The 25,791-nt window shown below is 40.5% G+C and overlaps 1 protein-coding gene across 1 annotated transcript; it reads left to right on the forward strand.

Moving 5' to 3' along the window:
- Nucleotides 1-1,152: 1,152 nt before the first annotated feature.
- LOC125747551 (myosin heavy chain, fast skeletal muscle-like) lies at nt 1,153-24,089 on the forward strand. The gene is made up of 40 exons (XM_049022901.1): nt 1,153-1,259; nt 2,074-2,289; nt 2,489-2,632; nt 2,719-2,875; nt 3,041-3,068; nt 4,866-4,977; nt 5,058-5,150; nt 5,235-5,298; nt 5,384-5,482; nt 5,568-5,671; nt 6,485-6,623; nt 6,706-6,824; nt 6,983-7,132; nt 7,242-7,412; nt 7,499-7,805; nt 9,203-9,270; nt 9,360-9,447; nt 12,061-12,178; nt 12,520-12,643; nt 13,138-13,274; nt 14,797-15,052; nt 15,139-15,381; nt 15,466-15,642; nt 16,234-16,379; nt 16,486-16,576; nt 16,652-17,041; nt 17,122-17,248; nt 17,832-17,950; nt 18,229-18,425; nt 18,513-18,696; nt 18,924-19,089; nt 19,168-19,292; nt 19,389-19,697; nt 19,780-19,983; nt 20,080-20,205; nt 20,310-20,480; nt 21,068-21,172; nt 21,261-21,356; nt 22,442-22,573; nt 23,967-24,089. Exons 2-40 carry the CDS (start codon nt 2,086-2,088, stop codon nt 23,982-23,984), a joined length of 5,808 nt encoding a protein of 1,935 aa, XP_048878858.1. The 5' UTR covers nt 1,153-1,259; nt 2,074-2,085; the 3' UTR covers nt 23,985-24,089.
- The last annotated feature ends 1,702 nt before the right edge of the window (nt 24,090-25,791 follow it).

A 25,791-nucleotide genomic window follows, 5' to 3' on the forward strand; every position in this document is an offset into this window, starting at 1 on the left:
CTACATAGTGAATACATGAGGTTATTCGGAGGAACTTCAGTAACTTTAGCTCTACACTAAGCTGCCCTATTTCAGACACTGGGAATTTTCTTGCCTGAATAACTTAGATGGACACCATCCACAGTACATTAAAGTGCTCCATCCCCCTCTTTGGTCAGTCACAGAAATGCTCGGTGTTGCAAATCTGAAACTGGGAGAGACAAGAACTATAACCAACTTGTTCCAGAACATCATGCCTCTAGGCCAAAACGGACAGAATTTAAGCTGCCTTAGCTCTGTTCTTCAAGCAGCTTAAATGATCCCAGGAACCCGTATACTCCAAAATATTTTACTGTTAGGGTTAGGATTACTCAGGGGTTCAGAGTTGCTGCAGTTGTCATCTGCCATGCTCATGTGTGGAAAAACATGGTGAAAGAAGACTTCTGCCCACCAATATTCCAGCCTCTTCTGCTAGTATGGGGGGGGGGGGTGAAATATGGCTGCAGTCTGCATTTATGGTAAAAAGAAAGATACATGAAAATCATTTTGCATGATGTAGGGTAATCAGTAAAATGCCAGCTATAGTTATGCTTTGCGTTATTTTAAATATTTTATGCGGTCTTCATAATTATAGATCAATTTATCACCTAAGGTCGTTTAGATGCCACACATTTCATAACAGTGAGGTAATCCCCAAAAGTTTATAAAATAAGTTTTTTCCAAAAAATGCCATCAATACTCAATCAATCAGACACTAATTTAGATTTCTACTTTAGAACTGCACAATTTGTTTTTGAACTGGGGCATTACATACTTCAAACAAGGTTTTCCCTGCACCTGGACAGCCAGTGATAAGTAAAAGCAAATCACTCCAGTCTGACACTAAACACTACTAAGAATCCTGTAATATATACCTCTGACATTTGTGTAATCTTTCAGTAAAACCATATGCTCATTTATTAGAACTAAAGTTATGATGATGATAATATTAGTACTTTTATTCATGATGTATTCAATTCTGAAGAATAACTTGTACATATCTATATACTGTATGTTATATACTGTATATACATATACAAGGTATATATATGCTTTTAAAACCATTTCTAAATCTCTCTATCAAACTACATGTTAAAAATACTTTAATTACTAGTATCAGTTAATTGGTCACAAGAACACATGACCAAATAGAGAAGGTTATTTCTGCTGAGTGAGTTAAAATCTCTCTATAAAATAAACTGCCTTCGGGTACTACAAGGGTTGACAGTGACACAGCAAAGGTAAGTGAACGTTTTTACAACAAGTTATATTCAACTGATGCTAACTTTAAAATAAAATTGATATTCAAATGACATTTAAATGAATGTTTATATTAAACTGTTGAAAGCAAAGAACAAAATGTAACAATACTTGGCAAATTCTTAGTAGAGTCAGTCCTGCCACAACGTGTGACATCAAAGTGTGAATCTGATCTAACGCAAGTTCGGCATGTTCAGTTGAAGTGGATTCTAAGCAATTCTCCAGAGATTCATAAGAACCACAGGAGATGTTTAGGATATAATTAATTAATATATTATTATTTAAAATCCATATAATTTCATTAATGGCCACACTGTTTTCATTTAATTCATTTGGCATAAGTTACTAAGTTTCAGAGTCACATTCCCCTAACCCTATTTTTCTCAATGGATATGTGTATTTTAGTATGTAATTTTAGTGAATGCAAAGTTTTTCCAGGAACGTGTTGGTCGCGTTGTAGCAGCATTCACTGGATTTAAAAATCAGTTTCACAAAAATCAGTAAAAAATTCAATCAAATGTTAAAAGTTTCCTTTGCAGAGTTCCACCTTCTATCTTTCTCTACTGGCCTTAAAGGAGATAAATGAAATATAATGTTAAATATAATAATGTTTCAGATATGGCACATACTTTACAAATCCAGATTGTTATAACACATTTTATTAATTTCAAACATATTCAGTTTATTAGCCAACATTATTATGGTTATTCAGTTATTTCACTGTTTTATCTGGCAACAATGAGTGTGGAAGGATGACTCCACATGGTCATTTTTTAAAAGCATCACTAATTTTAGCGAACCACCATCATGAATGGGGACAAGGACATGGAGTGTTTTGGCCCAGCGGCCGTTTACCTCCGGCAGCCAGAGAAAGAGAGGATTGAGGCCCAGAACAAACCCTTTGATGCAAATACAGCTTATTTTGTGGCTGAACCAAAGGAGATGTACCTCAAAGGGGTTCTTCAAAGTAGAGAGGGGGGCAAAGCCACTGTGAAGACTTTGTGTGGGCAAGTAAGTACAACTGTGTACCTAACAGTTTTATTAAGGAACATTCGTACAAGATTATTAAGATTTTCTTATTTGAATTATGATAATGGTAGTCACTTCCAGTTTTGCACATTTCTAGTTTTAACGTAATAAGTTTTACTGTAATGTCTTTTTGTTATTTTGCCTACATTTCGGAACAAATCTCTGTGTCTTATTAAACCAGACCATTACAGTTAAGGAGGATGACATTCACCCCATGAACCCTCCAAAGTTCGATAAAATTGAAGACATGGCCATGATGACCCACCTCAATGAGCCCGCTGTGCTGTACAACCTCAAAGAGCGTTACGCAGCATGGATTATCTACGTGGGTATTTCTTTTAAATCGGTTTGTTATGTCCTTTCATATAAATAAGTACATGTATGAATAAATGTTTATTTTCTGTATTGCAGACATACTCTGGGCTGTTCTGTGTCACTGTGAACCCCTACAAGTGGCTCCCAGTGTACGATGCTGTTGTTGTGTCCGGCTACAGGGGCAAGAAGAGAATTGAAGCTCCTCCCCACATCTTCTCCATCTCTGACAATGCCTTTCAGTTCATGCTCACAGGTATGAATAACCCAAAATAAAAGAAACTGTAATTTTATGAAACATGTATGAGTTTAAAATATTTCACATATTACTAATTGCTAGTCACGCAATATTTGTATTTTGAATAAAAAGTATGCTTGTTTTTGAAATACAAAATAACAAATTTCCTAATCATTCATACAGATCGTGAGAACCAGTCGATCTTGATTACGTAAGTGTCTGAATGCAGAATATAGATTTAATAACTGACAGTGAAATCCAAACAAAAAAAAAAACTAATATAAATACAAACTGATTCACGAGGAAACTAAAATGAATAAGGACCATCTACGGTTATGGTCATAATTATTAGCCCCCAGTCCAAAGTTTAACTAAACCATAAATTTTTCTAAAGAAAAATTACTAGTATTTAAAGTGATTATGAGAATTGCTTCCAACTACTTAACTAAAACAAGGAAATCACAAAAACAGCATGGCCAAAATGATTAGCCCTCTGATTAATAATTAATAGTCAATAGTATTAATAGTATTCATAAAAGTTTGTTTCTGACAGAATGGGTCAATTCATATTTTGGAATATGCAGTATACAGCTGTTCTGGACACATTGAAACGCTTGGAAATTAGTGAATTAATGTTATACTGTAATTGATTGAGCCAATAAAGTCATATGGGATTTATATAGCGCTTTTAAAACACCCAAAGAGCTTTACAGAACTAATGAGGAAGCTCGTCAACCACCACCACTGTATAGCCCCCACGTGGATGATGCAAGAACAGCCATTCTGCGCCAGTATGCTCATCACACAGTAGCTAAGGTGGTGAAGGGGCAGGAGAGAATTTACGAATTAGAGATAGGGGACGATTGGGAGGCCCGATTTGATAGAGCCACATTGAGCAAATAAGGTAGGACATTGGAGTACCATCCATACTCTTTCAAAAGATGCCCAGGGATCTGTTATGTTCTCAGAGACTGAAGACCTGCGTCTGAAGGACAGCACCATTGTAAAGCAGTGTTCCCATCACTGCATTGGGATCCACACAGACCACAGGATGGGTTAACCTGTTGGCCACAGTGTCCCCATCACTGTACTGGGGCATTGGGATGCACACAGACCACAGGTTGGGCTAACCCACCAGCCACACCAACTTCCAGCAACAACCCAGCTTTCCGAATTGGTCTCCCATGCAAGTACTTGCCCGACCCCAACCTACTTAGCTTCATGGTGAATTATCCGATTTGAACTGCAGGTGGCAGAGCTGCTGACATTGGCTATATAGCCATCCCCCTAAGATAAGAATACACTGTTCTTTTCAGTCCATTTACTAGAGTGTGTAGCTACTGTAATTAATTGAGCCAATGAAGTCACATGGGATTCAGGTTTAGTTGGACACAAAAACATTTAACTTAACAACAATGCTTCCGGACGAATTCACACCGGGCTAATCATTTTGATAACCCCAAATTTTAAATTGGGGGCAGTGTGTGGCTCAGTGGGCTAAGCCTGTGTGCCTGTAATCAGAAGGTCGCAGGTTCAAACCCAGCCTCAGCCTGTGGGTCCTTGAGCAAGGCCCTTAACCCCCAGCTCCCTGGGCGCCGCTACGGGTGGCAGCCCTTCGCAGACAACTTCCTCTATGAAAAAAGAGCAAGTTGTGGGAGGCGTAAAAGACAATTTCCCTACAGGGATCAATAAAAAGTGTCAATTAAATAAAGTTGTTACACAGCAATATAGAAGTTGCTCTTCAAATTAAATATGTACCAGTTGGAGGTTTTTTACACTTATGAATATTCTGCTTTGTACACTTTAACAAATGATGTTAAAATTGTACATAAATGTAGGAAAATCTCATAGGGGGCTATTAAGAATGACCTTAACTGTAAATGGCTTACATATGAGTGTCAGTCTTGATTACAAAAGTATCTGAATGCAATCTAACCAAACAAAAAATAGTAATTTGAAAAGCAAAATATGCCTTACATCTGAGTCTATTTCCCATACTCACCCATAGTGGAGAATCCGGAGCAGGAAAGACTGTGAACACCAAACGTGTCATCCAGTATTTTGCCACAGTCGCCATTTCAGGACAGAAGAAAGCAGAACCTGTTCCTGGAAAGATGCAGGTAAGAGGAAAAGGCAAGGACTATGAATAAGGAACATACATACAGAAGCAAGAGTCTCAATGCTCCAGTGTCTCCTGTAGGGTTCCCTGGAAGATCAAATCGTTGCAGCGAACCCTCTGCTGGAGGCTTATGGTAATGCCAAGACTGTGAGGAATGACAACTCCTCTCGTTTTGTAAGTAATGTAATCTAATTTAATCTTAAATTTCACTCCTAGAATTAGATGTTTTAATATTCTAATACCTTCATTATATTATAGGGCAAATACATAAGAATCCATTTCGGGCAAACAGGAAAACTAGCTTCTGCTGATATTGAAACTTGTAAGTTCTCATCTCCCAAATGATTTACTTCTATTTAATTCAGTACAAAATGTGAAATGAACATGTTGCAAACTCCTATTGACAGATTTGCTGGAAAAGTCAAGAGTCACTTTCCAGCAGTCAGCTGAGAGAAGCTACCACATCTTCTATCAACTTATGACAGGCCACAAACCAGAGCTGCTTGGTATGTACCCAGTGTCTGGGGTAAACTGGGGTTCTGTACCTGCAGATTACATCTGTGAGTGTTTTCTTCACCTTCATCTTTACAGAGGCACTTTTGATCACCACCAATCCATATGACTACCACATGATCAGTCAAGGGGAGATTGTGGTTAAAAGCATTGATGATGTTGAAGAATTCATGGCCACAGATGTAAGTAAACTAAAATTAGGTATACAGTACAACCTTGGATTGTGAGCATAATTTGTTCCGGAAATATGATCGTAACCCAAAGCACTCGTATATCAAAGCAAATTTTCCCATTAGAAATAATGGAAATTCAGATGATTCGTTTCACAACCCAAAAATTTTCATATAAAAATTATTCATACAAAATATAAAGTAAAAATACATAAAACAAATTAACCTGCACTTTACCTTTGAAAAGAAATGTGGATGGTGTGAGGGAGACGAGAGAGGGGAGAAGAGTAGGATTATTTTGTAGGACAACTTTCACCATAACTAGCAGAATCATTGCTATATGTTGGCTCACTGGAATATTTTTCTTTTTGTGTGACTTTAACAAGGATCCTATCCAATGACAGCTGCTTTTGCCTCCTTTTCGATTTCGAGAGAAATGTGGACATTGCATTGTCAATATACAGATTCATCGCTCACACTGCTACGCCCTTATTCAGGTGGTGCTTTTCTACTAAATTTTGACTATACAAGTGAGGGACATCGACTGAGACAATTACCCACAATCCCACAGCAAGAGCGAGAGAGAGAAGAACCATCGGCTCAGTTGTGATTACGTGACACTAGGCAGACAAAGTGTATACATAATACTCATATTGCAAGACCTCGCTCGTTTATCAAGTTAAAATTTATTTTAAAATTTTTGCTAGTCTTGCAAAACACTTGCAAACCAAGTTACTCACAATCCAAGGTTTCACTGTATATTACTCGATACCTTCAAGTATACAAGCCAATATACTGTACAATAACGTGTATGCTTATATGCAGACTGCAATTGATATCTTGGGCTTTAATGCTGAGGAGAAAATTAGCATCTACAAACTGACTGGAGCAGTGATGCATCATGGGAACATGAAGTTCAAGCAGAAGCAGAGAGAGGAGCAGGCAGAACCTGATGGCACTGAGGGTAACTGATATGATAACCTCAACCACAAAATAATTTACCCAATGTTATAGATCATTAACCAAACATATTGTTCGTATTTCAGTGGCCGATAAAATCGCCTACCTCATGGGCCTGAACTCAGCTGACATGCTGAAGGCTCTGTGCTACCCCAGAGTGAAGGTCGGGAATGAGTTTGTGACCAAAGGGCAGACTGTACCTCAGGTAAGGAATGCAGCATTAACATTGTATGTACTCACTGAATATTTAATATGTTTGGTATAATTTGCACTTCCTACTGCTAAAAATGGCAATATGGAAAATGGAAATAGTACTAAATTAATAATACACACATTTTCTCTTACATTTAAAAAATAAAATAGGTTAATAATGCTGCCATGGCATTGTGTAAATCCATCTATGAGAAAATGTTCTTGTGGATGGTTACCCGCATCAATGAGATGTTGGATACCAAGCAGCAAAGACGGTTCTTCATTGGTGTGCTGGACATCTCTGGATTTGAAATCTTTGATGTGAGTGAAGGTTATCAGTCTAATATATTCCATAAAATAATAGTAATGTCATTCTATCTATTGCTATTCTTCTTGTCATTTCTGGTATTTCATTACGTGTTCCCATCAGTTCAACACATTGGAGCAGCTATGTATAAACTTTACCAATGAGAAACTGCAACAGTTCTTCAACCATCACATGTTTATGCTGGAACAAGAGGAGTACAAGAAAGAGGGGATTGAGTGGGAGTTCATTGACTTTGGTATGGACTTGGCTGCCTGCATTGAACTTATTGAGAAGGTATGTTATATGGACACTATTCTATGTGAATAAATTCTTCCCTTATCTCATCATTAAGCATCAATAATCTGTTGTGTCTCCAACAGCCAATGGGCATCTTCTCCATCCTTGAAGAGGAGTGCATGTTCCCTAAGGCTACAGACACAAGCTTCAAAAACAAACTGTATGACCAACATATGGGTAAATCAGCTGCCTTCCAGAAGCCCAAGCCTGCCAAAGGCAAGGCTGAGGCCCACTTCTCCCTGGTGCACTATGCTGGCACTGTGGATTACAACATCGCCGGCTGGCTGGACAAGAACAAGGATCCTCTGAATGACTCTGTTGTGCAACTCTACTACAAGTCTTCAATGAAACTGCTGGCACATCTATATGCAAGTCATGCAACTGCAGATGGTAATCATTCACATTCTTAATTTTTTATATTCGCAGAGTTTTGTCAAGGAATATGCCCTACCATATATCATGGAAGCAAACTAAGTACTGTCAAGTAGGGTTCTCAGGAATGTTTTTCTGGATCTTTTAATTTTATCCTAATATCTAAAGAAGCTGTTTTTTTTCAGACAGCCCATACTCAGTGCATATGTACAAACCCAAATAATTGTGATTGTAGTATAAAAAGCAAACAAGATGGACAGGAATCCGTTAATGTTGCATAACCACTTATCAAGTACTGGAACTCAATGAGCCTGAGGCATATTTCAATAATGATAATAATAATAATAGTGATAAGTTTTATATATATATATAATACCTTTCTCACATTCAAGGATGGTTTACAATACAGATATATACAACACAAAACAATAAAGTAACAGCAACAGCGCAACAATGACAATGAGAATATTACATAGTGATAGACGCTGTAGCATTCATGAAATAAAGGTTTCAGTGTTAACAGACTTTATCTCTCGCAGACTGTGAGGAAGTGCATTCCAGAATGTAGGTGGTGTCACACAGAATGCACTACCACCCATAAAGGATAATCTGAATTTAGGTTCAGTAAGAAGGTTAGAGCCCGAAGATCCTAGTGTGCAGGCCGGAATCTAAGAAAGAAGGAGGCAACACAGATATTGAGGGGCAAGTGCATGGAGAGCTTTGTAGGTGATTAGTAAAATTTTGTATTTGATGCTGTATGTGACAGGCAACTAATCATGAAGAACAGGAGTAAGGTGGTTCAGAGCATAAGGCAGAGGACACCCTAACAGGATGCAAATCCACCATAAGGCACAAACTATGTACTTTTTAATGTTATTGATTCATAAACCTGTGAGAGTAAATCATACAATCCATAGAAAGAATGAGCAAGAGGCAGGATCTGGATGAGTGATGACGCAATTTAGGGGATACCTTGGACGAGACACCAGTCCATCACAGAAATTTTGGTAGAGTGAGGCCATAGTGCCAACTACACAAGCCATGCACACATGCCAACCCACCTCTTCACTTATTGCATCCAGTTGAACAACAACTATCCAGCATTTTGGCTAAACAAACATGGTAAAAATAAGTGGTGGGCAAGGAATAAAGCCTTGCTTTGTCCTCCAGGTGGGTGGTCCTATAAGAATATGACATCACGTGAAAGCTATGGATAGCACAATCACTTTCTGCTACTGACATGCCCAAGGGCGATTAGATGGGCAATGCTGGATGGGAAAATTACAACTGCGTTGGGCTCATGCTAGCAAAGACACCTGCATTGTGCCCGGCACCCCTATTCATCAGGTGTAAAGTAGGGCCCATAGACATATTTAACATCAAAATTTATACTTGACTATTTTCTTTGTGAAAAGAGAGTGGTGGAGGCAAGAAGGGCAAGAAGAAGGGTGGCTCCTTCCAGACAGTGTCTGCTCTGTTCAGGGTATGTTCATGTTTAAAATATGGACATAACAGTTAAAATTTTATTATACAGAAGAATTAGACAGACATATATATCCTTTCATCCTACAGGAGAACCTGGGCAAGCTGATGACCAACCTGAGAAGCACTCACCCTCACTTTGTGCGCTGCCTGATTCCAAATGAATCAAAGATACCAGGTTTGTACAGCACTGCACATTATGTCAAGTGCTTAAATATCAATATTGTAGTGTTGCAGGTGAGTAGGAAAGGCAGGCAGTGGAACAGATAGAGGTACAAACATGGTGTGGGTGGAAAGAATGCTCTTTTAATAGTGTCTTTAAAAAGACAATTGAATTTTAGAACTTAGTGATTAATTGTTGTTGTTGACACCCCACAGCACACAACAACGAAACATGTTCTCTGCATTTAACCCATATGTGACAATGTGACATAGCAGGGGGCAGCTAATTTAGCGCACGGGGAGCAGTGCTTGGTGGCAGTACCTTGCTCAGGGGACCTCAGTGGTGCCTTGCTGGTCAGGGAATGGAACCTGCAATCTTTCAATTATGAGTGCGCTTCCCTAACCATTAAGCCACCAATGCCAATTGGGCATTCACATCTCTACCTTTTAGTCAGCTCATGACTGGACACTTCTCAGGTGGGTGTTTACCACACTGAAAGAAGGGAAGGGGACAATCTCACAGGTCCCCCAGGCAGGATCCACTTAGTCCCAACCTGAACTCAGAGCACACAGTCCTGGAGACATGTCAGGGTGAGCCTCTCTCAATGCTGGTGCATGGTCCCACTGACAATCCCTGTAGCCGATGGGACTCCCGGAGTTGTCTCTGATGAAAGGGTGGCTGCAGGTTGGGGCATTGACATAAGGGCAGGTGGAGTCTGCCGTGGTCTGTATGGTGCCAGCCAATCCCTGTGGACGTCCAGGTCCTGTCTAAAACTTGTGCAGACAGATGTGTCACTGCCTCACAGGGTCTCATCCATTGCTCCACCAGCTTGGGGCATAACCTTATCTTGCATGTGGCATTGTGCAGCTATACTCCATGAGACGCTCAAAGATAGCTGGGGCATTGCACAGCCCAAAAGGCATCACAGTAAAGTACCACAACCCCTGGCCCAGGATGAACACTGTCTTTTCCTTTGCATTGGCTGCTGGGCTACCTGCCAGTACCCACTCCTGAGATCCAAAGAGCTAAAACCAGCTAGAAACTGTAAGTGTGTTGAGGGCATCATCGATCTGAAGCAAGGGGTATGGCTCTGCCTTATAGAACCACCAGTTACCATCCTTCTTCCAGACCAGGACAGCAGTAGCAGCCCTTGGGTTTTCGGATATCTCTATGATTTCTGCTGCTGCCAACTCTCGGACCTTCTCCTCGACTGCTTACCTCTTTGCCAGTGGCAGATGATGGGGCTACAGGCAGATGGGAGTAGTCTTATTGGTGTCTATTTGATCTTGGAAATGTTCATCCTTGGTAGTGAAGACTTCCATAGGGCCCTGGAGTAGGTCCCACAGTCTTTTCCTCTCTCTGTGCCCCAGCCCCTTGCAGCTCTTCCAGAGGGCCTCGATTGTCACTGTAGTCAGACCCTTACTGTTATTAGAGTTCCCTTAGTCCACAGCCCTTGCATGGTTTGTGTTGCATACAGACTCTACTGCCCCTTCTGTTTGGCGTTGGGCACAGCAGACCGCTAAGGGGGTAGGATACTGTCCGACATTCACCCCTTGCTATGTTCCATGATGTTGCCTGGGCCCCTTTGTAGGTGATACTGGATCCTGAGGGGGCTGAGCTGGTTGTGAGGCAGTGGCTAGGTGCACGTTCTCCTTTGGTCATCCGGTATTGATAAGTGGGATAAGTCTTTTACTCACAGTTGCCCCCAGTTCAGGTCCAGAATGGCCCCATGGGCACTGAGGAGGTCCATCCCGATGATGTATGCGTCCTGGATGGTGGTAAGCAAGAATTCATGATAATTTAGGTTGTGCCCCATGTATACCCTCAAGCACCACCATACCAGCATCTGGGCCTCTTCCCCCATCACAGACCTGAGGCCAGCTATTGTTGGTGTCCAACCAGAAGGAAGCCCCTAGTTAGTCCCTGGCAGCAATCCCAGTCAGACAAGAGAGACGGGGTAGCTAGTGTCAATTCCGGCCTGCAGTGTTGGTCCAGGGCAGACGGCCCACTGGGTAGACCTTGGGTAATTAAGGGGTAACAGGGTGCTTGGGCGGCAATCCCCTGGCTGCACCATCCTGTTGTTGCTTCCTGGCAGCTCTGGGAGGGGTTCATGACAGTCTTGTGCCTTCTGGCCCTTTTTCTGACCTCACCAGCAGGCTATCTATCGTCGTTGTGAACGGCCGTCGACAATCAGGCAGACAGCTGCTTGCTCCTCTTCCTGACCTTCAAAGTCAATGGTCCGGCCAGTTTGAGTGCTGCTGGGGGCCTCACAAGGTGCAGGAATTACTTCCACTGACTCCACTTCTGCTAGTGCCAGTTTTCAGGGTGGGAGGTGCTGTGAGCTGGATATGACACTGTAGAACCTCTGGGGAGAGGGTATTTAAAAAGGCAGTTGGGTGTTCACACCACTGCCCTTTTCTGCTGGCTGCGTCCCTCACACCTTTCACACCTCACAATAAGGTCATGGTTGGACACTTCTCAGGTGGGTGGTTGCCTCATGGAATGATAGGAAAGGGGTCAGATCAAGCTTACCGAATCCCCTAGCACTATGTGCTACAATATTAAAAGAGGTTCACTAGTTTCAATCTGATTTTATGTATAATTCATTTAATTTCATTTTTCTTCTAGGTCAAATGGAGAACTACCTGGTTATCTACCAGCTAAGGTGTAACGGTGTGCTGGAAGGTATCAGGATCTGCAGAAAGGGTTTCCCCAGCAGAATCCTCTATGGTGATTTCAAGCAAAGGTCAAAATGCTTCTGTTTTATAGAATACTTCATCAAAAGACAGACATCCCACTTCTCTTAGATGATCTTTGTCACAAAAATTGCAACCCACGAATGAAGGGCAATGTCTAGGAAATCTGTCATTGTGCTGTTCAGCAGCAGAAAAATTAGCCAGCAAGAAGTTATCCACCCCCCCCAATGTCCCCCTAACCCACCTCCCTGAAATCAATTCACCTATGGGATGTCTGAATAGATTTCTCAAATTAAACATCCTTCGCATATGGGAGTATAACTAATTCTAAATAAACACTGATCACAAATATGATATACAGTGGAGTAATTAAAAAAAAATACTGCTACAGATACAAAGTACTGAATGCCAGCGTGATTCCGGAAGGACAGTTCATTGACAACAAGAAGGCTTCAGAGAAGCTCTTGAGTTCAATTGATGTGGACCACACTCAGTACAAGTTCGGCCAGACTAAGGTAAATGCTACAATTTAATCTGAGTCATGTTATTTGTGACATGCATTACTAGACTCAATACCCTTTAACTGTATTCCAAATAAGTGGAACACCAATGGTTTGGGGACTGGTCTGCTGCCACAACTTCAAGCACTTTCTCTATATATTTTTTCAAACTTTGCAGACATGTTATGTATATAAAGCTCTGAAGTAAGTTTCCTGAAACCTTCTTAACGCTACGTACGTATCTTTTAACATTAACTTACAAACTACGTAGTGTTGAGAAAGCTTTGGGAAACACATCCCTGGAATTTCTCACATTATGAGACAGATCACATTGAAGTTGAAGCAGTCCAACTGTTCAAAAGAGGACAGTCTCAGACACATGATTTTGTCAGCATGACAACTCAAAAAACAGTTAAATCTTTTTCACACTTTGCCTAATATACAAAGAATACATTATCATCATGTTGACAGCATCCCGATCATTTAATATCTACTATATCTATTGCCAGGTGTTTTTCAAAGATGGTCTGCTGGGTCAACTGGAGGAGATGCGAGATGAGAAACTGGGCTCTTTGGTCACCATGACTCAGGCCCTGGGCCGTGGGTACCTCATGAGAAGGGAGTTTGTGAAGATGATGGAGAGGAGGTAAATATTAAAACACTGTATAATATTTACCTGGACAAGGTTTGAAAAATAATCAAATTCAGTATATATTTTTTTTCACTACTGTTTGATGGCAATGCAAGAAGGTGATTCTCAGAGACTTGCTAGTGGAAATTAGCACATAGTACATCGCAATGATGTACACCGTGCGAACAGTAAATAAGCTTCCATTTGCTTTTATGTAACTCTTGCTCTCCAAATCCGGCAACGCCTTTACGAAGCTGACTCTTCTGCAACAGAAAGCTGAAGGGATCTGGAACCGCGCTGTAACTAGTGTCATTGCGGAACGGCTCGGGTACAGCTCAGTCCCTGCATGTTAGTGGAAAAAGCTATTAGCCACGATTTTGGCTCTAATAGTAAAACGCAAATGGCCTATGCCATCGTGAGCATTTATACTTGTGTGTCACTGTGTCTGTGTTGCTCTGTAATTACACTGGCAAAAGACTAGATGATAGTTAGATTTGGATGTTGCATTTATCCTCTTGACACCCTGCGATATATTCAACTATTGAATCATGCAATTGAAACAGAATAAACCAAACATTTAACAAAGTATCAATTTATCTGGTTACATTTGTGCTGCTCCAAACTTCTCATACACAAATTTGGATATTTAATGCTAGATTGATGCTTGAGTGTCAATCACAGATGTACACTTTGTTTGCTCCCATAAAAAAATGAATGCTACCAATCAGTCACAGTTCTTGTGGTCTGTGTCGTCGCAACATGTAGTTGCATTTCTGGGGAGGTGCATGTCAGGCTATGGGGTTGGGTCCACGGGGCTACGCAGTACTTACGGCGATGACTCGACTCAGAAGTATAAAGGAGCCTTTAATCAGGCCTATGTCGAGATGGTTATGCCACAGATACGGTTCACATAATTCACAGTGGAAAACCATCAGTTCGTATTTTGCCTCGAGTACAGCTGGGTTCCTGATAGCAGAGGCAAAGCACCATTAGACGGAAAACCTACTTACATTATAATATGACAGACACGTCAGGTTCTCCTGCCCAGCCTGGCTGACCAGCATGTGGACTCTCTGCTGTAGCCTGAAATAAATTTCATGTGGGGTCCGGCTAATCTACCAATAAGTCACAACTCATATACTATTTGTGCTTATATTAAAATAGTCCATTTGGATCTAATTCATTTGAACGCTGGTAGTCTGATAAACATAATGAAGAGTCATACTGCATAACAGTAGTTGTATTCATCTTGTTTTTTTGTGAGTGATATTTCATGTTCTGTTTAATTTGCAAAAGTTTGATTTTGGCTCCATATTGCTTCTGGCCCAAGCACACTAACATAAATTTGTGCTTTCCTTTCTTTTCTTTCAAATTCAGTTGGTGTATATGTACTAGGTATAGTGAGTGGTCATTAAAATGTATTTTATTATGTATTACCTCATTTACTTTTGAACTTTTTTTGAATACTTTTTTGAATACTGCCGAAAAATTTAATTCTTTGGTTAGCAAATTCATTCCTCTTGTGGTTTTACTTCAGAGAGTCCATTTACAGCATCCAATACAACATCCGCTCATTCATGAATGTGAAAACCTGGCCATGGATGAAAGTGTACTTCAAGATCAAGCCACTCCTGAAGAGTGCAGAGGCTGAGAAGGAAATGGCCAACATGAAGGAGGAGTTTGGGAAAACCAAGGAAGACCTGATGAAAGCACTGGCTAAGAAGAAGGAGCTGGAGGAGAAAATGGTTTCCATTCTGCAGGAGAAGAATGACCTGCAGTTACAAGTACAGTCGGTATGTAAATAATCTGTCAACTGATCATTATGACTCATTTCGATATTACAGCTTGAAAAAGTGACTTTAATTCTTTTTACATTTAGGAAACTGAAAATCTCGCAGATGCAGAGGAGAGGTGTGAAGAACTAATTAAAAGTAAAATCCAGCTTGAAGGAAAACTCAAAGAGACAAATGAGAGGCTGGAGGATGAGGAGGAAATCAATGCTGAGTTGACTGCCAAGAAGAGGAAACTGGAGGATGAGTGCTCTGAGCTGAAGAAGGACATTGATGACTTGGAGCTGACCTTGGCTAAAGTGGAGAAGGAGAAACATGCCACTGAAAACAAGGTTAATGTCAAATCTTTGATGAATATAGGTTTTTGACCAATTTCATTAAATCATTGATGGAAGAATGGAATGCTTTCCTTATAGGTTAAAAACCTGACTGAGGAGATGGTCTCCCAGGAAGATTGCATTACAAAGTTGACCAAGGAGAAGAAAGGCCTCCAGGAGGCACATCAGCAAACTCTGGATGATCTCCAAGCAGAAGAAGACAAAGTCAACACTCTGACCAAAGCCAAGACCAAGCTTGAACAGCAAGTGGATGATGTAAGGAAAATAATCGTTAAAGGGGTAGTTAATCCCAAAACTAAAAAGACATGTTTTAGAGGGGCTTTAGTGCTATTCATCCATCTAGGTTGTTCTACTGGGCGTTGCTGAGTTTTGGACATGTCCGGCATAGAGATGTTGGGATTCTCTCGAATATAATGGGAGCGAGTGGCATTCTTTCTGTGGCGATTAAAGTACCAGAAAAAAAATTTGAAAAATCCGTCAGCATGGTATCTTACCAGAAATCATGACCTGATTATTCAAGATAATCCAGAGTCTTAGTAGTGAGCAGTTTGTATGAACTGTTTTCTTTTATTGAAGTCCACACACTAATCGTATCACTGTGTACAAAATATTGCCGGGGTGTTCGTGCTTGGATGTTCTAGGCATACGACCTGACACTTCTATGGGCGATATCTCCAAGACTCCAACTCCCAGCAGAATAACCTAGATGGATACAGTAGATAGCAGTAAAGCTCCTCTCAAACATATTTTTTTTGTTTTCGTGTAAACTGCCCCATTATGTGCTTCATTGCTGATCAATGCAAGAAAAAAAAATGTTTCAGATTAATAACTTGATTTCATCTGCAGCTTGAAGGCTCTCTGGAACAAGAGAAAAAGCTACGCATGGATCTTGACAGAGCCAAGAGAAAGCTTGAGGGAGACCTGAAACTTGCCCAGGAATCTATAATGGACCTGGAGAATGACAAGCAGCAATCAGAGGAGAAGATAAAGAAGTAAGAGTATTGTTCAAATAAAACTGTGAGAAAATCTCAGTCCGTAGTTTATCCCCAAGATTAAAAGTGATCCAGAATACTAAAAAAGCCTGATTGTTGTCCACAGGAAAGACTCTGAAACTAGCCAGCTACTTAGCAAAATTGAGGATGAACAGTCACTGGGTGCTCAGCTCCAGAAGAAGATTAAAGAGCTCCAGGTAAACTCTAGGTACTTCAAATGAACAATGTGGAGCAATCTAGTACTATGACTTACACACTCTCATGTATTTTAGGCTCGTATTGAGGAACTGGAGGAAGAAATTGAGGCTGAACGTGCTGCCAGGGCCAAGGCTGAGAAACTGAGAGCTGATCTGTCCAGGGAACTTGAGGAGATCAGTGAGAGGCTTGAGGAAGCTGGTGGTGCAACCTCTGCTCAGATCGAGATGAACAAGAAGCGTGACGCTGAGTTCCAGAAGCTGCGCCGTGATCTTGAAGAGTCCACCCTACAGCATGAGGCTACAGCTGCTGCCCTCCGTAAGAAGCAGGCTGACAGTGTAGCAGAGCTGGGAGAACAAATCGACAACCTTCAACGAGTCAAGCAGAAGCTGGAGAAGGAGAAGAGTGAATACAAAATGGAAATCGATGACCTGAGCAGCAACATGGAGGCTGTTGCAAAATCAAAGGTATGAGGAAACTAAGATGTTTGGGGTAATGAAAAGTAATTTGAGAATATCCCCAATTTCTATAAAACAATTTCTGACAGGCCAACCTGGAGAAATTGTGCCACACCCTTGAAGACCAACTAAATGAACTCAAGTCAAAGAATGATGAAAATGTTCGCCAGCTAAATGATATGAGTGCACAGAGAGCAAGACTCCAGACCGAGAATGGTAAGTAAATTACAAACTACTTCTAGGTAATAAATATGAATGGCAGTAACTAACACACACACACACACACACACACACACACACACACACACACACACGCACGCACGCACGCACGCACGCACGCACGCACGCACACGCACGCACGCACGCACGCACGCACGCACGGGGGCGGCATGGTGATGCAGTGGTTAGCAATGTTGCCTCACACCTCTGGGACACGGGTTCGAGTCTCCACCTGGGTCACATGCGTGTGGAGTGTGCATGTTCTCACCATGTCGTCATGGGGTTTCCTCCAGGTACTCCGGTTTCCCCCCACAGTCCAAAAACATGCTGAGGCTAATTGGACTTGCTAAATTGCCCATAGGTGTGAATGTGTGCGTGAATGGTGTGTGAGTGTGCCCTGCGATGGGCTGGCCCCCCATCCTGGGTTGTTCCCTGCCTCGTGCCCATTGCTTCCGGGATAGGCTCCGGACCCCCCGCGACCCAATAGGATAAGCGGTTTGGAAAATGGATGGATGGATGGATGGATATATATATATATATATGTGTGTGTGTGGGTGTGTAAAATAATGTGTTTTTGTAGCGGAGTTTAGTAGGCAGCTTGAGGAGAAAGAAGCTCTTGTTTCCCAGCTGACTAGAGGTAAACAGGCCTACACACAGCAGATTGAGGAGCTCAAGAGGCATGTTGAAGAGGAAGTCAAGGTAAGCAGAAATCTAGTTAAGAAAAGTCTAATGCAAAAAGGTCAGAATATATATTTTTAATGAACACAGTAATTTCTCAGCATTATATAATTACTTTAAAATGTTTAGTGAAAGGATAAGAGAAGTAGACATTTCCATTTATATAAATATGTTGCTAAAGTATTGAGTACTTCAGTATTTAAAACTGAGAATAACTCCTATCCTCATTCCTAACCTCAAAGCCGGTTATAAGTGTACACACTATATTTTCAGTTAAAATGAAAGTCATTGATTGTTAGGCCAAGAACGCCCTGGCCCATGCTCTGCAATCGGCACTCCATGACTGTGACCTCCTCAGAGAGCAATATGAGGAGGAGCAGGAGGCCAAGGCTGAACTGCAGCGTGGAATGTCCAAGGCCAACAGTGAGGTGGCTCAGTGGAGGACCAAATATGAGACTGATGCCATCCAACGTACTGAGGAGCTCGAGGAGGCCAAGTAACTACACTGATTCTACATCTTCACTTAACTCTTTAAATTGATGTCAAAATAATTCAGCTGAAACTAAAACTTCACTCTCCACAGGAAAAAGCTTGCTCAGCGTCTGCAGGATGCAGAGGAATCTATTGAGGCTGTCAATGCCAAATGTGCTTCTCTGGAGAAGACCAAACAGAGACTGCAGGGCGAGGTGGAGGACCTCATGATCGACGTAGACAGAGCAAATGCATTAGCTGCCAATCTAGACAAAAAACAAAGGAACTTTGATAAGGTTAGTACCTACCATATACAGTATATGATGATATAAATAAACTGTAGTGAGCCATAAATCTGACAGAGACAATACAGGTACAATACCTCCTAATAACTGTTATTAGTTAGCAAGCCTTATTGTACTGTAATTCAACCTCTGGGTTCACTTTCTCACCAGCTGAGATCTAAAAAGCACCATCAGAGATCTCAGCTACTCTCACTGTCTTGTATGTTTCATGTTTTTAGGTCCTGGCAGAATGGAAGCAGAAGTATGAGGAAAGTCAGGCAGAGCTGGAAGGGGCTCAGAAAGAGGCTCGTTCTCTCAACACTGAACTGTTCAAGATGAAGAACTCCTATGAGGAAACTCTGGACCACATGGAGACCATGAAGAGAGAGAACAAGAACCTGCAGCGTATGTTCACTCATTCTGTCCACTACACAAATGAAATATGGAATGTTCCCATATAATGTATACTTATTTACACTTCAGAGGAGATCTCAGACCTGACTGAACAAATCGGTGACACTGGCAAGACCATTCATGAGCTGGAGAAAGCCAAGAAGACAGTGGAGATAGAGAAGTCAGAAATCCAGACTGCTCTAGAGGAAGCCGAGGTAAACACACCCATAAAACAGTAATAACAGGAAAAAACAAAAATAATGCTGCGGTACATGGGGCATTACATGTATTATTTATCATTTACTTCACAGGGCACACTGGAGCAGGAGGAGTCCAAGATCCTACGTGTCCATCTGGAGCTCAACCAGGTCAAAGGTGAAATTGACAGGAAGCTGGCTGAGAAAGATGAGGAGATGGAGCAGATCAAGAGGAACAGCCAGAGGATCATTGATTCCATGATGAGCACTTTGGATGCAGAAGTCAGGAGCAGAAATGATGCTCTAAGGGTCAAGAAGAAGATGGAGGGAGACCTCAATGAAATGGAGATTCAGCTCAGCCATGCCAACCGTCAGGCTGCTGAGTCCCAGAAACAACTGAGAAATGTCCAGGGACAGCTTAAGGTATGTATACAGTTACCCTGACAATAAAATGGAAGAGTGTATCTCTGAATAAGAAGATAATGGAAGATGTGTTTTCCAACAGGATGCCCAACTGCACCTTGATGAAGCCATAAGGGGACAGGAGGACATGAAGGAGCAGGTTGCCATGGTGGAGCGCAGGAACACTCTGATGCTGGCTGAGATTGAGGAGCTGAGGGCTGCTCTGGAGCAGACAGAGAGAGGTCGCAAAGTGGCCGAGCAGGAGCTGGTCGATGCCAGTGAGCGTGTTGGATTGCTGCACTCCCAGGTACGTTTAAAATATCAAAAGTTATGTATGATCTCCCTGGAGACATTGTTCCAATTATATTTGTTATAATAATGAATATACCTCAATGTCCTTCAGAACACCAGCCTGATTAACACCAAGAAGAAGCTTGAAGCTGACCTTGTTCAGGTCCAGGGTGAGGTGGACGATGCCATTCAGGAAGCCAGAAATGCAGAGGAGAAGGCCAAGAAGGCCATTACTGATGTGAGTCATGTATTAAAACAAAAATTACTTTGAGACCGTAAAACAGTAGAATATCCAGAACCAACATCATTTGTATAAACGACAATTGTGGATGAACCTTTCAGGCTGCCATGATGGCAGAGGAGCTGAAGAAGGAGCAAGACACCAGCGCCCACCTGGAGAGGATGAAGAAGAACCTCGAGGTCACAGTGAAGGACCTGCAGCACCGTCTGGATGAGGCTGAGAGCCTGGCCATGAAGGGTGGAAAGAAACAGCTCCAGAAACTGGAAGCCAGGGTCAGCCACTGGATTTATTTTTTCATTAATACTGGAATTCTAGTTATTACTGTTCATATCTATCATGTTTTAAAGCATTTATGTCTTGTTATTGACTGATGTCCTCATCAACAGGGCACAAGTGATCACTGAATGTATTGATGAGGCTGAAACAGTGTTAACTATATGACATGGCCATTCCTGTCACCATACTTCAGGACAACTGAACAATTAAAGTCTTTCACAACATCAACAAAACACCAAATGCTGCAATTTCTTAAGGATGAAAGCAACAGTCTACAGAACTATTTAAATATTTGCCTATAGGATTTTCCGTGGAAAAAATACTGCATAAATATAGCTGAATTTCACTTCTTCAGAATAAGCTACATTTAGTGGACATTATTTATATATGCTTACTTATCACCCAGCATCATGATATATTACCACTATTAATGTCACACTGCAGTTCATGTAATTCTTAGCATGTTACGTTCTCTTTAAAAGACTATATATTGACTACATTCACATTTATGACTACAAATTTCAGACCATCATTTCAGCCGTGAGTGACAGGCGTGAGTGACAGCTAAATTCCTGTATTTAAGGTACGTGAGCTGGAAGCTGAGGTTGATGCTGAACAGAGACGTGGAGCTGAAGCTATTAAAGGTGTCCGGAAATACGAGAGGAGGGTCAAGGAGCTTACCTTTAAGGTAGGACTTTATGCATTTTTATAAAAATGTGACACATTGGAGAAAATGTATTAATGTCACTGAATTTTGTGGTCCTCCCCCCTTAAAGAATGAGGAGGACAAGAAGAATGTGACCAGACTGCAGGATCTAGTGGACAAGCTGCAGCTGAAAGTGAAGTCCTACAAGAGACAGGCTGAGGAAGCTGTAAGTCAAATTTTTGTTGCATATTTATAAATTGCAGTACTAAACAATGAATTCCACTAAATTTGTATTGGGGCATTTTCCCACGCCACCTCATTTCCAATAGAAGTGAGTCATCACCGGTGGCCAGACATTTTTTGAATACAGTGGGTTATGGGTTGCCATCTTTCATTTGCAGGAAACCCAGACACTCCAATTTCTTTTTTTTTGGGGGGGGGGAGGGGCTGGGGGGGATGATTAAATCATTTTTGAATTTTGTATGAATCTCTATTTCCACTGCACCTTGAACTAAGACATTATTTCTGAGTTGATTTGTATTTTAAGTCTATAACAATTAGAATTAGTTTAATCTGCAGCTTGTAAGTCTGCATTTGCGTTGATATGACAAGAAATTACCATGCATTGCAAGCTTTATACCGCAAATGAAGTACGAACTAGCACATAAATACAAATAAAATACACAATAATTTCTTGTCATATCAGCGCAAATGCACATAAAATAAGTATAAATTTGTGCCATTACAACAACTGATTGCCGCAAGTATTGCTTTTAAAGGTGAATGCATATTTGCGTACCAGTTATGTCCACCTCTGATTAAAATATTGATTTTAATGCTTCATAAGCTCCAATGAAGCTCTCATCGATAATGAACTATAGATACCATCATAATGCATTACAATGGTTGGTAAAAGAATTAAATATATGCTGTACTGCATTATGAAGGTATCTATAGTGCATTAAAGATGAGAGCTTCATAAAGCATTCATAATGCATAATAAACATGGTTATAATGTGTTATGCCTTTTTATAAATATATACATAGCCATGTTTATAATGCTTTATGAATGTGTTCATGGATTGATCATTTTTTATCTAGGCTATTAAAAAACATTTAACAGTTTATATTTATATTAAAAAGGACAGTTACCCTGAATCAGTTCTAATTTTACGTCTTTCCTAAAAATCTTTACTGATATAAAAGTAAAAATCTTGTTCAGAAGATGGTGAAATTCTCAATGGTAATTATCTATAAATCGATCTATGAAAATGCCAACTTGAACTGATGAGATCTTTGACTGCTGTACAGGAGGAGCAGGCCAACACTCACCTGTCCAGGTTCAGGAAGGTGCAGCATGAGATGGAGGAAGCCCAGGAGCGTGCCGACATCGCTGAGTCTCAGGTCAACAAGCTGAGAGCCAAGAGCCGTGAAGCTGGAAAGGTACAATAAGTTCCAGTCATGCCTATCACACTGCACTCTATGGTTAAGGATGTCAGGCAGCGTACGTCCCAGATGGATATCCGTCTGCCACACTGACTCTCAGCAATTTAGAGACACCAATCCACCTAACAGCTGGACCCACACAGACACTGGGAGGACCTATAAACTTCATATACACAGTCATGGGGGGGATTTAAACCCTGGTACTCATTCACTGTCCTAGCTCCACTTACTTTATATTATTATACTATTGAATATATCAGAGAGGTATCTGGCAGAGAGTTTTAACTTTTATTGCCTAATAAATATACAATATCACTATAACTATGTAAGCAGTTAGAAGATAAATAGAGATTATAAAAATAGCATTAGAAAATAAACAATATAGCTGCAGCGGCAATTATCAGGGTCCAAGCACAAACATATTGGCCACATTCAACATGAAATGTTTCATTAAAATGTTTATAAATGATTTTTTATTAAGTATGAAACAGTGTCAGTTATTTTATTTAGTTTTAGTCATAGTCCTTTGACTAAAATGCAATTTAGTTTCAGTCATAATTTAGTAATCTAAAATATTTTAGTTTTAGTTGACTAAATGTCATAAGATTACAGTCGACCAAAAACTACAATTCATTTAATTAACTAAAATTAAAAGTGCAAAGTATAATGTTTAAAGTCTGCCTTCAATTTCTGAATGTCATTATGTTCACCAAGATTAAATAAAACCAAAGTCAAGGAATGGTGTTAAGGTCTGAATTTAGGGAGTGGCTTCAGAATGTCATGTGAACTATTTGGTCACTATTTGGTTTGGTGAGAATCAGAGGTTCTATCAATGAGAAAATGTCAAACCTAAGAAATACATTGGTCTGCAGCATGGGAGCAATTTGCAGCATCTGATCAAAATCATACAGACAACGTTTTGTATACATGGTCTCAAGATGCTATAGTTCAAATTTTGTGTGAATCAGATGAACAGAGTAGCACAAGTTCAAAGTAGATTTTCACATTATGCCAATTAGCAAACAAATCTAAGATCTTCACAGTCCCATTTTGGCATGAGCCAAGGAATGTCTAGAAAAATTGTTTATATGACTCCTGCTTCCAGGGATATATTCCAAAACCTAAAGCACTGTGCTATAGCTCCACCATCAGACTGATGAGTATGATTTTGCTTCCTTGAGTAGCGGGAGGAATTCTGCACCGTTCTGCCAAATTTGGTGTTTCTACACCTTATGGTCTCTGCTCCCCATATCATGTTAGTGCAGAAGAAGAATAAGAAGAAGCAGAAGAAGAAAAATTCTAGCAAACACAATTGGGTTCCAGCACTGCGTGCTTGGTCCCCTAAAAATGAAAGCATTTATAGTGTTGTTTTCTTTTTATTTCCTTTAAGGGCAAGGAGTCCGAATGAGGGATGAAAACAGCCTGAGACAAAGTAACAAGAAACCATATAATATGACTTTCTTGTGAATTGTCTTTCTTTATCAATAAAGTTACTTCTTCATATCTTCAGAAAGTCTTGTACATTTTTCATGAATACATCTGTATATTACTTTTGAACAATGAAATGGATCATTGATACTCTGTAGAACATAATACATGCTGATAGACCATTTTAAAAGCAAATAAAATTCTCATGGTCTTTTTTAAATCAATATCTTACTTTCCCGTTTGGATAAATTTTACTTGATCAATTTTGCTCTTTAATGGCATTATGTAATGCTGGCATTTTATTTGCCATGAATTAAGTTTATGATATTGAATGAAATGTGTGACCATGCCCCAGTCAGTGAAAGTATGTTCCCTACCCCTAGACCTCAGAGGGTTAACCCCTACCCAGCCCTACCCTTAATCATAAGTAACCAAACAAAATACAAATCTTTTGGAAAGTTTTTTGATCGCAGTCACCGATTTATATAAAATTAAGGTAATCCTTATTGAGACCAGAAAAAAGTCCCCAAAACGCGACAAAATAACATTTTTTTATCACATTGTGGGGACATTTGGTCCCCACAACGTAAGGTATACCTGGACCACACACACACACACACACACAAATGTTTGTATTCATATATTTGTAGGAATGGTCCATTCATTTCAATGGGGAAAACCCCAATCCCAACAATAATGACCTTAACCCATACCCAACCCTAACCATAACCATAAGTAACCAAACAAAATACAAGGCTTGTTTCGTTTTTCGACTGCAGACGGAGATTTGTATGAAATTGAGCCTCTCCTTGTGGGGATCGAAAAAATAACATCAAAATTACAGGTTATCACACTGGTCCTTAAAATATAATATACATATACCCCCCCCCCCCCCCCCCCCCAATGTGCATGCACGCACACGCACACACACAACTAAACATCACAATACTGGCAAAATAGACATTAGCCAAAGGGTATTATGTTTAAACCTATTTATCTGTCGAGCATTACGATATTGAGAATTACACAGTAATACAATAAGAGTAAGTATTTCTAGTTTCTGTTACTGCATATATCGCTGCAGCTTGGAGCCGAGTCTCAAGTGGGAGGAGCAATGTCGAGTAGGAGGGGTTTATAATGATGGTTAGGATTAGGCTATCAGATGATAATAGCCCCCAGTTATAAACCTTTCCCACATTGCCCCTCCCACTTGACATCCAGCTCCTGGCTGCAGTGATATACCTCTCTTTTGAATGGCTAGAAGAACAGAGCATTAGTTCCTTAACTTTGCCCAGGGGGCACCATAGCCATCCCATGTATTTAATCAAAAGCTCACTTAATCAATTAACTTAAATAATGAATTAACTTAATGAGGTATTAACTATCCAAACAAGGTGTGCTAGTGTTTGAGTTTAACAAATACATAGAAATATTATGAAATAGCAGGATCAGCCACTGTTAATCTACAAGTGAAACCACGCCACCAACCACAAGATTTGAGCCCCAAATCTTCTGAAGGCAAAGCCTTCTCCATCTGTGGGAGGTGGCTTATACAGTTCCTTCATAGAGCATTTTTACGTATGCTTAATATTCTTTGGTATGTGCTATGCTTAAAACACAGGTTCTGAGACAAGTTCAATTCGGGCACTGAACAATCAATTTCTTCGTGGACTTTTTTTGTAGCCATTGGCCTTCTTGGAGATGAACATGCAGCCAAGATTCAGCTGCCTAGAAGAAATGACCAAGTTCTTGTCCTTGTACTTGATACCACTGACCTTTGTGGGGCC

Source organism: Brienomyrus brachyistius, chromosome 8 (assembly GCF_023856365.1).
Source record: "Brienomyrus brachyistius isolate T26 chromosome 8, BBRACH_0.4, whole genome shotgun sequence".
NCBI lineage: Eukaryota > Metazoa > Chordata > Actinopteri > Osteoglossiformes > Mormyridae > Brienomyrus > Brienomyrus brachyistius.